This window comes from Acartia tonsa, chromosome 13 (assembly GCF_053477335.1).
Source record: "Acartia tonsa isolate MP-2025a chromosome 13, ASM5347733v1, whole genome shotgun sequence".
NCBI lineage: Eukaryota > Metazoa > Arthropoda > Copepoda > Calanoida > Acartiidae > Acartia > Acartia tonsa.
The window spans coordinates 22,068,179-22,080,783 of record NC_137272.1 but is presented as its reverse complement, the minus strand read 5'-3'; the positions used below and the strand labels follow the sequence as shown (position 1 = coordinate 22,080,783).

General features: G+C 31.7%; 1 protein-coding gene across 3 annotated transcripts in view; it reads right to left on the bottom strand.

Moving 5' to 3' along the window:
• Nucleotides 1–12,605, bottom strand: part of LOC145304022 (uncharacterized) — a 528,912-nt gene that overhangs the window by 171,201 nt on the left and 345,106 nt on the right. For all 3 annotated transcript variants that reach the window (XM_080145773.1, XM_080145774.1, XM_080145775.1), the window contains one exon: nucleotides 4,782–5,056. In XM_080145773.1, the coding sequence (XP_080001899.1) occupies nucleotides 4,782–5,056 (275 nt within the window). The remainder of the gene's footprint in view (nucleotides 1–4,781; nucleotides 5,057–12,605) is intronic.

The following is a 12,605-nucleotide window of genomic DNA, read 5'->3' as shown; positions in this document are numbered from 1 at the left end:
GAATAATATCGGTTCAGCGGTTAGCGAGATCGTTCGGGACAGACAAAAACATTTACTACTTTATATTATAGGATTATTGTTAGAATATTTCATTTTTTAAACTTAAAAACACCAATAAACAAAGTATCGTCATATTTCGGTCATTCGGTCAAATGTATAATTAAACATTAGTTTTAGAATAGCGTTGCTACTTAAAAGTATATACATAATTGAAAGCAAACAATTGATTTTTTAGAAATATGGTCCCTATCTTGACATTGAATAATATTGGTCATATTTATAACAACTTAATTATAACTTGAATTATTATATCTTGTCTAAAATACAACGGATTTCTTCAAACCTCTTTTACATTACCTAATTTTTACAGGAATCATCTTCTAAGGTATAAGCTATCAGTCAAAGACGAACGGACGTACTTAAAATGAGGGTTTTAGAGAACCTTTAGAATTTCAGAATTAATCAAAAATTACATTGGCGAATCATCACGTAAAGAATTTATTAAAATCAAATTATAAATTCAATAAATGTAGTAGTTATCTTATTATATAAATTAGCAAGGCTATTTTATGTCCGTTAGGATCTCTGTAACAACTGAACCGATTGAGTCCTCAATTTGAGACAAACTTTACATAGCTTCTGCGATGGTTTTATACTTTTTTTTATTGTCCTATAAATATTATTGAAATCCTTTTAGTAGAGGTTTTGTCCACGCAAAAGACCTTCATCCAGTCGTAAAAATGCATTTATTGAAAATAAAATAGTAAAATTTATTTTCTTTTCCAACATAATGTCCTTCTATCTTATAATTGTCTATTAAACCATGCTTTTTATGTCTTTTTCTTGAGATATTTTTCTGTCTTGAAAAGTTGGATAAAAATAAAATGTACGGCCCATATCCTTTTTATGCAACCATCTTAATATTTTATATTAGTGTGACTAGAGTTGACCCTTGTTTGAAATTATGATTACCCAACCTTTGTTTATTTATGAATTGCAAATGTTTGCAGGCCAAGGCATTCATTCTACTCAATAGGTTGTTAAAAGCCTCATATACATTTTAACGTCTCTAGTTATGACGTGGTTGGGCCTATATCCTTCAACAAAAATTCATTTTATCAAAGGCAAATAATTTAAAAGAACAATATCACAAAAAGAACTTTTACTTGAAAAGATTTTGTTTGTACAATCTTTTTATCTTTTTTTTGCGACAAAAATATTATTTTCTAAACTTACGAAACAAAAACACATTAGAAACATTAGAAACATAGAATTTGGAAATTTCACAGATATAAAGCAGTAAGGTTTTTTTGTCTGTAGCTTAATCGGCCTGACTAATCTCTATACAACTTTCAGGAAAGTTTTGTAATGGTCATGGGAATGTTTAGGCTATTTGGTGGAGTGATAAAAAAATTATGATCACTATATAATTTCATATTTCAAACTATATTTACCTTTTTACCTATTAAAAATAAAATATATTTTTCTTACCCATATAAACTGAGTATTTTATAACTGCAAGGAATTTTCAAAACTAAATCAAAATTCTTCAAAAATAGGATGATTCGATTTAAGACATTGCAAATTTTATTAGCAAAGCTCCTCTAAAGTTGCCTTTATCTAACATCATTGTTGGTCAAGTTGACCTACATACAATATAACCCCCAATTTTGTCAGTTTCAAAAAGCAGCATTTTACTTTTTAAGAATAAGTGACCAGGAGGAGGGGATTAAAATAAGGGAGGGAGGGGACAATGCTGTTTTAAATAAGGCAAACTCCTTCACCATTACCTCCAAAGCTAACCACTGCAGAATTTTAAGTATAAACTTTGGGGGAGGGAGATGCTTTTGCCGTTCATTGTCACATCCCTCAGGATACAAAAATACAACACATTTTGTATCAATAATGATAATCTGAAAGGAAATTACATTTTCTAAAGGTACAATATTCCTAGAAATAAAATTAATTTTTCACCAAATACTAAAAAAAGCAAAGCAAGTATATTTTACTGATTGTAAATAAGAAAATTTTATAAATGTAAATCAACTTCATATAACAATGCGATATCGAATTACTGGAGAATTTTTATGAAATTGATTTTAAACATTATCCCAATAACAAGGATAATCATATTTATAAAAGCATTAGCAAACAACAATTAAAATTTTAAAACTTCAGGCCTGTTTAGTTAATGTATTGTTAACAAGAAAACATGAAAATAATACACTAATAAAAAAAGAAACAAATTAATTATGTCATTAAATTAGATTTTCAGAGATCTTATAATCAGAGGGATAGGACAACTAAAAAAACTTTTTACCTCTAACTTTTCTGCTTGTAAAAAGCATTCTTTTTTTCTCAATTTTCTGAATCATTTTAAAGACTTTTACATTGTGGGTAATAACTCATTTTTGAATGTAGAAAGGTTGAAGGTAAAAAAGGTTTTCTTTGGATTAAAAATCCTCGTTTGTCTGCTAGCAGTTTGGTTTATTTTTATGGTTATTTGTCCTACGATTTTAAGGATTTGTTTAATGTATATTTCTTATGTTTATACAAATAAGATAATTTAGTAAAAATCGTATTTTAAGAGATATGTTATGGAATACTAGAGATGGGGGAATACCTTTGCTCTTAAACAGGGGCAACTAAATAAATTGAATACTTACAGCCGTGCGACCTTAGTATTTAGGTGCTCTGTATAAGGGTATTGAGGGAGAGAAAAAACATCCTAATAAATAAATATCCTTTTAAAATACACTAAAACCATCCCAAGACCTATGTGAAGCTTCCCTAAACTGAAAAACCCAATCGGTACAGTAGTTATCAAAATCTTAAGTTGTAGACCAAACAACCATAATTTGTATATAAAAGGATAGAACATGTAACTTTTAAAAACTCATTTTTGAATAAAAAAGTACTGAATTCCATCTTTTGGGAGAAGATTATTTTGTTTTTCAGTTAACTTGTACAGCAGAAAAAATATTTGTATGGACACCTTTCAAAACAGGAATTTGAGGATAGGTCAATGGACAATAAATATATAGTCCCCTAGAATCATTAGTAAAATTTGCCTTTAGTAGCCTATCATTATTGGGGGAAAGAAAGTGGTGTAGATTAATTTATCCTCCCTTGTTCTATCCCTTTATCCGGGGGTTTGGAAGGCACGTTAAATTTGACGCATGACTCGTGTAGACATAAATTGATGAGGACATCGGGTTTGGGTTCGAGCCTTAAACATTTTTCTTCTATAGTCAAAGTGTTAACGCTTTAAGTCTCACCCTAAAAGCCGCATTCTATAGAAATGTAATTTTATATATATATGGTTGCGTTTTTGGCACCATATATCTTTATTAAAAATTCCCGAAAAATAGCCCAAAACATATTTATACCTAAAAAGAAACTAAACTAAAAACTATGTATATTTAGATGCAATCGTTTTTGAGATCTTGATGCACAAAAATGTAACTTATTTAGTATATACGATTTACTTAAAAATAATATTTAAATTTTATGTGTTAACAATTTTCCAAAATTGTGGAAATTTATTCTAAGGATTGAACCATGCCTATTTTAGACTTTCAGTAAACCAAATACATACGAACAGTTTAAATATTTGGCTTAGATTTGATTTAAAGATAATGCCTACTAATACGCTGTTTGTATTTTATTGTATTGAAGAAATTTTATGTTTAATTTTTAGGAAGGGATAGTAGCGGGGCGGGGGGTTAGGAACCCTAAAGTATTTAGGGTTGTTCCTTTAAATCCCTGAAAGATTGGCAGAAAAAGTATCAAATTTTTTGCCCTATTTTTGCCAGAAATCTCAAATAACACAAGGTCTACAATTCAGATCTTAGTCAGAGTTTTCATGAAACAACAAAAATATCAACCATTTTAATACACAATACCATGATGAAAATGTTATCAGCAAAGAAATAATAAGTAAATTATCGTGTATAGAAATACAGAAGAGAGGGGACAATGGGATATTTATTACACTAGTTTTATAATAACGTTTTCTTATTCGTTGGCTTAACAATTTTGAAGACTCTAAATGCATTTTGATTAGTTGTTTTATTAAGTTGAGTGGCCAAACCTTCAAACACTAATTGTAATCTGTAATTGTAATCTTAAACTGCTAATTCATTGATTTTTGAAAAAGCCAGAATTTGCTGTAATGTGAAAATGTGCCATGTTTGAATCTTGCATGATTTAAGGTTGACAAATAAAAGTCTGTATCTAAGTTTTAGTTTTCATTGGTGGGTGCATTCACTTCCGCTTATATGTATCACATTATAAAGTCATCATAAACGCATATTATTACAACGGAACAAACTGCTGCTTCGCATTTGCTTCAGGTTTATCATCGAATATATTCATTTACTTTAGTGTCCATTTGGAAAGCATTAACGCGAATGTAATAATATGCGGAAGTCAATAAACACCATATTCATTACGTAGTAAAATCAAATAAGAAAAGGACTATACGGTTTAAATTTATGTTTTATTGGATGTTTAAAAAGAACCATACAGAAATAAATAAAAACGATGGGTAGCATGCATGAAAGTCTTTTAACAATAAAAGCATAAGAACTTTGATATCCAAGGAAAAAGGGAACATTGGACTAAAAATTACACTGGTACCCAAAGTTTAATAATATTGTTAGCTTATTAATCGCCTACAATACTTTGGGTGCTCTCTTTTTATTCCAATCAATAATTTCATGTCCATCGTCTAAACATTTGGAATTCCTTCCCTGGCATTTTCAATGATCAAAACTAACCTGTCTAAATCAGAAGTAGTATCCAAATTCTGCGGAGTTGTACGCGGCGTTAGATCCAGCGACTTCGGCGTGGCGGGCAACGACCGACCGCTGCCGGTAAACGGCGATCTTGATGACGTCGGTGTGTACGGTTTGGCGGTTAGCAAACTCGGGCTGGGCATGGCGGGAGTTGGTGTTTTGTTGACCGGGGTGGTAGGAGTGGCGGAAAGTTTGACTGCCGCCGATGGCGAGTTGAGTGCCGCATTTGCCGCCATTAACCGCGATTTTCTGTCAACCTAAAAAAGAAATAAATCTCTTAGAAAGTAGATATTCATTTTTTGCAGAAATTAAATAATATACAGTCGCAAGTTTTTTTTTATGTCTGAATGTTTGAGTAAAAGATTTGAGTCTTGGTGTTGTTGTAGGCTATTTTTCAATCTTTAAATCCAGAGCCTCTAGATACTAGGGACGCTGGCAATAATTATATAAAATAGTAAGGTTTTTTGTCTGTAACGATAAAGAGGACTATCCACGAACGAGAGCACATGATTCTAAGTACCTTCCAGCATTGATCCTAAGTATTTTCTTTAAGAATAAAATAGGACACCATATATTATTAATATATTGACGAGAAAATTTATGTTTCATCATGTTTTTTTAGGTATTTTAATTGATTTTGAAAACTTTTATGAAGCTAATTCTTTTAATAAAATGGATACTTGATAATACATATGCGAATACTCGTGTTATATAGATTGTAAATTAATCCATATTAGCATTAATTTAAACATAACATATAAGATTTAGATATAGTAAATGTGCTTTTGACTTTTTTTAATTTTTATCATTTGACAACATGGACAATTAAAGACACCCCGAACTCAACAAAACGTTTGATAGAATTTGAACGAAAAATAGTGGACATTTTTTTACTTTTCTTCAACTTGAAGTGGTGAAACATAAATTTTCTCGTCAATATATTAATTATTGATAGTGACCTATTATATTCTGAAAGAAAATACTCAGGATCAATGCTGGAAGGTACTTAGAATTACGTGCTCTTGTTCGTGGATAGTCCTCTTTTGATAATCAATAAACCGGTTGAGTTATCCATTTTAGGCAAGCTTCTTATAGGTCCCTGGATGGTTTTGTTTTTATATCTAAGTTTGGTTTTAGTCTATATTCTTACTTTCCTCACTTCTTTGAATAAGAGCTCCTAGATGCTAGGAGCGCATCTGCTAGTTCTTAATAAATCACTAAATATTAAAGATACGTAGGCCAATTGTAGGGGCGAAAGGGTTGTAGATTATTTAGCAGCCATTGTCCTCTCCCTTTCTGATAATTACCCCTGTAAAATTGATAACTCCAGCCCCATATTAAATGCCTCGAACATAAATTATATTATATTTGCTTCTTGGCAATCACGGATTAACGGAAAGGTTAGTATAAAAACTATGATGTTTACAACCTAACAAGACAGACATACAAAAGGACATAATCACTTAATAAAAGAATAGGTTCGCTTATAAATAAATCAACAAGGAATTTTTGATCATGGAAAGAAAACGAAATCGCGGGTTTCGTCGTATTTTCACAGTAGCTTTTCTCCTATTCCTAGCCCCTGCGGGAGCTCTAGCTCTGTGGGGCAATAATTAACATTTACTTAACCTAACCTAACCTAACCTAAAATAACTTTTCAAAAGCTACTGTGAAAATACGATGAAACCCGCAACTTCGTTTTCTTTTCATGACCCGGAATTTTCAAAGATAGTCAAAGCCTTTGCAGTCGGTTTTATTGAATAAGTTACCAAAGGCATAATTTTATGTTTTCAGAATAATTTGAGAAAACAGGTTATAAATTATTCGTACCACCCCTGTTTTACGTTAGAAATTAATTTATCGTCCATTCTCCTATCCTTTTATCCCTGTTAAACTAGTAGTTGATAGATTACTCGTATTAATTAAATCTGATATAATAATGATAATGGCTGGCAGAAGTGGGCTAACATTCAAAACAAGATAAATTTAAAAAGTTAGCACTCCATTTAAATTAAATCGTCAAATCGACTGAAAACCCTAAAACATAAGTAATACTTTTGAAAATCCTTACAATAAAGTAACAGGATGTTTGTCTATCTATTTGTCTGTCTGTTTGTCTGTGTGTCTGTCTGTAACGAAAGATCTCGCTAACCAATAAACCGATCTGGTTCTCCTTAATAGGGTAGCTTCTCATAGGTCCCGGGAACTATTTTGGGGGAGGGTACCACAACCCTCCCAAGAGAAATCTCAAAAAAAATCGAGATTTTTTTTTGACGAAGAGACTTCAACGCAAAAATTACATATTTCAAATAAAAAAAAACAAACATTTAAAGTGCCACTAGAAGCCTCTAGGGGCGTAGCCGAAGGTAAGTAATAAACCAGTTCAGTGTTGAGTCTCTAAATAAATTTTTGATATTTAATTGGTGATTCCTAAGATGATTGAGTACACCTTCATTTTACAACTTTGAAAATTCAATTCAGTCTAAAACCACTAAACAATTGGCAATTTTTATAATAGATAATTAATTGTTTTTGGATTGAATAGCATCTATAATTTATAAAGGTAATATTTTAATGTCATAATTGATAAAAATTTTTATACTTATGTGTTACATTTTATCAACATAATTGCCTGTATCTCATTCTTTCACAGTAAGATTATTCTCAGGAAGTTTAAGGATAAATTGATTAGCACCCTAAATTATAATAAACAAAATTACCCCTTATGAAGATTGATATTGTTTCTAGTTTGTAAAATCAAACCAAGTTTTTAATTGACATAAATCTTTCAAAATCATTATAATTTAAAGTACAATGTCCGCCCCCTCCCTCCCTGGTAATTCTATATGTAATTTTATCCAGTGTTTTAATTACTTTAGATTTATAGTTTACTATACCCAGGGAGGGAGGTGACATTCGACAATAAACTACACTAGTACCCAAGGTTTTATATCAACGTTATTTAATTCGTTTTTTTAGAATCTTTAGGTACGTTTATTGAATTTTGATATGTTGTTACAAATCTAGTATTGTCTAAAGTTTTCAACCAATATTTTCATCCACAGAAAAAATATGTTTTTTTAATATTATAAGGGATGCCTGTTTTTTTTTTTTGGTTGGCCTGAAAATTTTTATTTTGAATTCACATATTTTCATGTCTATAAAGCCATTAAAAAGGTTTTAATCAATAAAAAAAAACTATAAATATGTATCCTACATTAAATATATTGTAGTTAAAAAACAAGGATGACAACATCAAGAAAATCTAGCCTAACAAACAGAATCAGTCAAACGAACATTTAATATTCATTTTTTAAAAAGAATTTTAAAGCCAAAGATCATCATGTTTAATGTAGAGGAGATTTGCCTTTATCAAGGACAATTGTATCTATAGGTATCGCAGCAACGACAAAGTACAGTAGTCATAGAGTAGCTGAAACAATATGAAAAACAGCTAAGAATGTGTTTATGGTGTGCATTCACTTCCGTATATTTTCTCATTTGCATATTGTTTAATAATCGCGAGAACACAGAATAGCAATCAAATAAGTATGTAATTAAAGCTCACCTATTTTATATGTTTTGTTAAACTTCATGATAAGAGAATTCTATATTTAGATTCTTAAGAAGTTGGCTTATGAAATTTTTATTTCAGTTTATGCAATTTTTAATGTCTTTGTTCCTTAGCATATTTTTTACCTTAGTTTTGTTGGCCCCAAGGTCCCGAAGGCCCGGGCCAACTAAATGGGGTTTAATCCTCACATGGAAAGTTCTTTATACTACAATACGTTACAAGATTTTTCTGCATGGATTAGAACAGATTTTAATCAGATTAATAGTCATACTGGAAAGAAAGGTTTCTTGTTACTATTACCCGCGACCGTGGCTCATCTCGTAGCGCATCCGCTCGTCGTCGGGAAGGTGATAGGTTCGAATCTCAGTCCTACACCGCGTCACAACTAAAGACGTTAAAAATGGTCCCTACTGCTGCTGTGTAAGATGCGCGACATAAATAGTTAGCGTAGGGGGAATGCTTTGGCCCAAAACAGGCGCAAATCATTACCATGCACAGTTAGGACTTCTCAGACAAAGGTCGTTGGTTGTCTGATGGGCGTTGATACCCTAGGCGATTGAGCGCGTTACACTGTAATTTCAAACGCAGAGTATGTTCAAAGGTGACGTGGAGAGGACTCACCACGCCCCTAGAGTCAATAGTCAATACTATTGATGAGTTTTTCCAATTTTATTTTTAAACCCCTCGACTCGTATTTTATCCCTCTAGAAGCTGTGTTACAGCTCTGCTGTGCTTTCAATCCAATGTTTTGATAGAATTGATCAAATTTTTATTGATTGGCAAGCTACACAAGTCATCTTAGAACGGTGGCCTTGTAAAACAGCTGATAAAGTATAACCAACAAAAGCAAAATAATTAGATATTGAAAGTGGCTCTTTCAGGTATTTTAGTTCATAGATTTTATGTTGCTATTCTAATTTCTTCACTAAAACACCTGATTTTAAAACCAATATGCTATTTGACCCCAAAATTATTTTCTCAAATCAGTTTACCATTATGATTTTCTTTATTGGCAGATTTTCAATTTTTGGTTAGTAGCGTAAACACGAAACTAAATAGTGGCAAATATTTAATTTGTTACATGAACTGAACGCTACCATTTAAAATAGCGGGGGTTGGGGGGTGGTTTTGAGCGGTTTTGGGTAATAAAAATTGACTGACAGAAGGGGGGGAGGGGGCGGGTTGTCTTTTTTTATTCGAATTTGATTAAGATTTAGATAAAATTCTATAGCATAAATAAAATACATATGAGAGAAAAACATGAAAAGATGTTTGGCATTTTTCTTATCTGGAATTTGAGAAAAAACATCAACTTATCATAACAGTTCTTTCAAATTTTCAATAAATAGGTAATACAAAAGCCATTATTTTATGATATTATCTTTTAGAAAACAAAGAATAAGGTATCCTCCTTCAGACGTTACAGAACACCATCTCTTTGATTACAAGACCTTTATCTATAGGTTCTAATTGTGCATAGTAATTAAATTTGCACTCAAAGCAACCCCTACCAATTACGATTAACATCATTAACCCTGATATAGAAGCAATTTTAACGTCTCTAGTATAACCAGGCAGGTACGGGAAATTGGACTGTAAATTACACTTGTACCCAAACTTTTATATCCTCATTATCTTATTCGTTGGTACAGTAACTTTGGGTACTTTGAAGGAATTCTGTTCAATGGGTAATTTATACATCTTCATTGAGGATGCATATCAATTCATTGTCCATTGTCTTATCCCTTAATATTCCTGAGTATATTTTTTCTACAGGGTTTGGCCGATATGTGATTGGCTCTCAAATCTGGGGATGATTTAAATTGGATTTGATGTGTTTTGAAATGATATTGCCCGTAGGGGCCCATCAGGATTGGCACAACAAGAACGCGTGTGTCCAAATGAGAATAGCAATATGGAGAAAAAGAACGAGCAAGCCATTGTTTTAATAAAACAACAAGGATGTAAGTGATCAGAGGATACCTAAAATCAACGACAAGGACATATGTGTCTAGAAAAGCAGAACAAAAATTAGAAGATCAGTAAAAAGTCCTTTTTTAAATGATGAGATCTAATGAATGTGACAAAGTGTAAACAAGAAAACCATCAGATCTAGAGTTTGTTAAAGCACACAGAAAATCGTAGGGTAAGGTATGAAAGAAACATCTACTTAAAGAGATTTTTTATAAATTTTAACTTGCATTATTCAATATTAAAGCATAAATTGTAATTCATTAATAAAAAGGCAATGGCAAAATTATGAAAATACGAAACACTAAAAGAGAAGCACACACTAATAGAGATGTAATATAAATTTCATAAATGTAATACATGTCACTTTTACTCCACCTACCATAAAAAATATAGGACAGGTGGAGGGGGTGTGGGTTGGGTGAACGTCACCTTAGAGATTATATAATTTAGAGGGATGCGACCACTTTTAGAGATTTATTATAAATTGCATCCCAATATATATAAAAAGGAGGGTCGCTTTTTTTCCCCCACCCGCCGTGATTCAGTGTTAAAACTTGGCGTGAGACTTTTATATTCTTCACTCCTAGATCAACATGAATTTAAATATTTAGGATGGGTTGTAGTTTTCTTAAAAACAAATAGCCAGAGGGATTGAACTGATCTACAATCCTTTCTTTCCTCCAATAACTCTAAAATACCAATAAAACGCAGGTAAATTAAAGACAATCAACCCTTGAATAATACAACCTAAATCAAACGTATTTAGAAAAAAAGGAGTATGGCTGTTTATTGGCCTTGGCATTCCCTATGCGCCATGGTACAAAGTCCTTTGTTAAACAAATCAAGTAAATCCCCCCCCCCCCTATTTAAAAAATCTTTGAATCCTAAAATAAAAATATTCTTGTCAAATTACGAAACCTATCAACATACTGACAAGTACTAAAAACTTTTAATAGCTTCATTTTTTTGAGTCCAAATCCCCTCTCTGTGGTTAGAGAGATGAATTAAAATAGTTGTGTCTGGTAGAATTAACATGCTATACAAACCTATGTACATTAGCCCTGTTCAATATTTCAGATTTTTTTAGTAGCGCACTTACTTTATAATTACATTCCTTAATTATTGATGGAATAAAATTAAGGGTGCGTAATTGTATTACTTTTTGAAATACAAAAAGAGTTACAATTACGTTGTTATTTGATTTCGTAATTGTTGCAGTGATGTATTTTAAAATTAACTTGAGAAGAAATTGAAATTCTACAGCCGCCGAAAAACTTACATCGAAAAAGGCCTTACAAACCTAAACATTATCCTTACAAAAAAATGTACAAAAAGTCTATATGACGGTCAACAAAATTACCCACTTTTGAGTTTAAAATTATTGCTTGAAAAGTTAGAACACCACTGGTTGGAACCAACCAATCAAATTCAACAAAAGTACCCTTAGTTTTGTCCAACGTGGTTATAAAACTTTAGTTACCAGAGTAATTTAAAATATCATAGGCCAACTCCCCCCACCCCCATTTTTGAAGTCTACTTTAAGTTAGAGTGCTATCAACCCCGAAATACTTATGAAATGAACAGTGCTAATGTACATAGATGTTCATATGTCAAGATATTATAATTAAAACATATAACTTGTCTTGGGATAAATGGATACACAAATGAACTCTATTATTCAATAATAATATCTAATATTCAGAACATTTTGTCTGAATATGATAAATGATAAATTGTCAGTGTAATAAGCTTTTTCCTACCATTGAATATTTTGGAAACATTGAAGCTAATTTATTTTATTATTATATTATTTTGGCAGTTTTCCTTTAAGTGCTTGGTCGAATCCCTAGTATCCCTCTATCCCCCCCCCCCCCCCGCCTTATTTTCAAATAAATAAGGGGGTTATAAGAGATGGGGTTATATTTTTGAGTGTTAATAGGTTACAGTACAGGGTAACCAACATGGTTAGAGCAACGCAGGTATAGGCCCCAAAGGGTTGAAGCCCCACGGTGGGGTTAGAAAATGAAAAAAATCTATTTTGAAAATATGGGGGATGGGATTCAGTGCTCGCTTGATACTATGAGAGAAAGCGCTGATATTTTTAACTATCTCTTATTTCTTTCAGTTTTAAGAACAGTTTAATTAAAAAGTTTAATATCTTGATAAATTAATTAACCTTTCTTAGGGCTTTATAGTATGTACTGTCAGCTTACAAGGGCCTAATAAACAAGGATATGACACATGAAGATAAAAAAGCT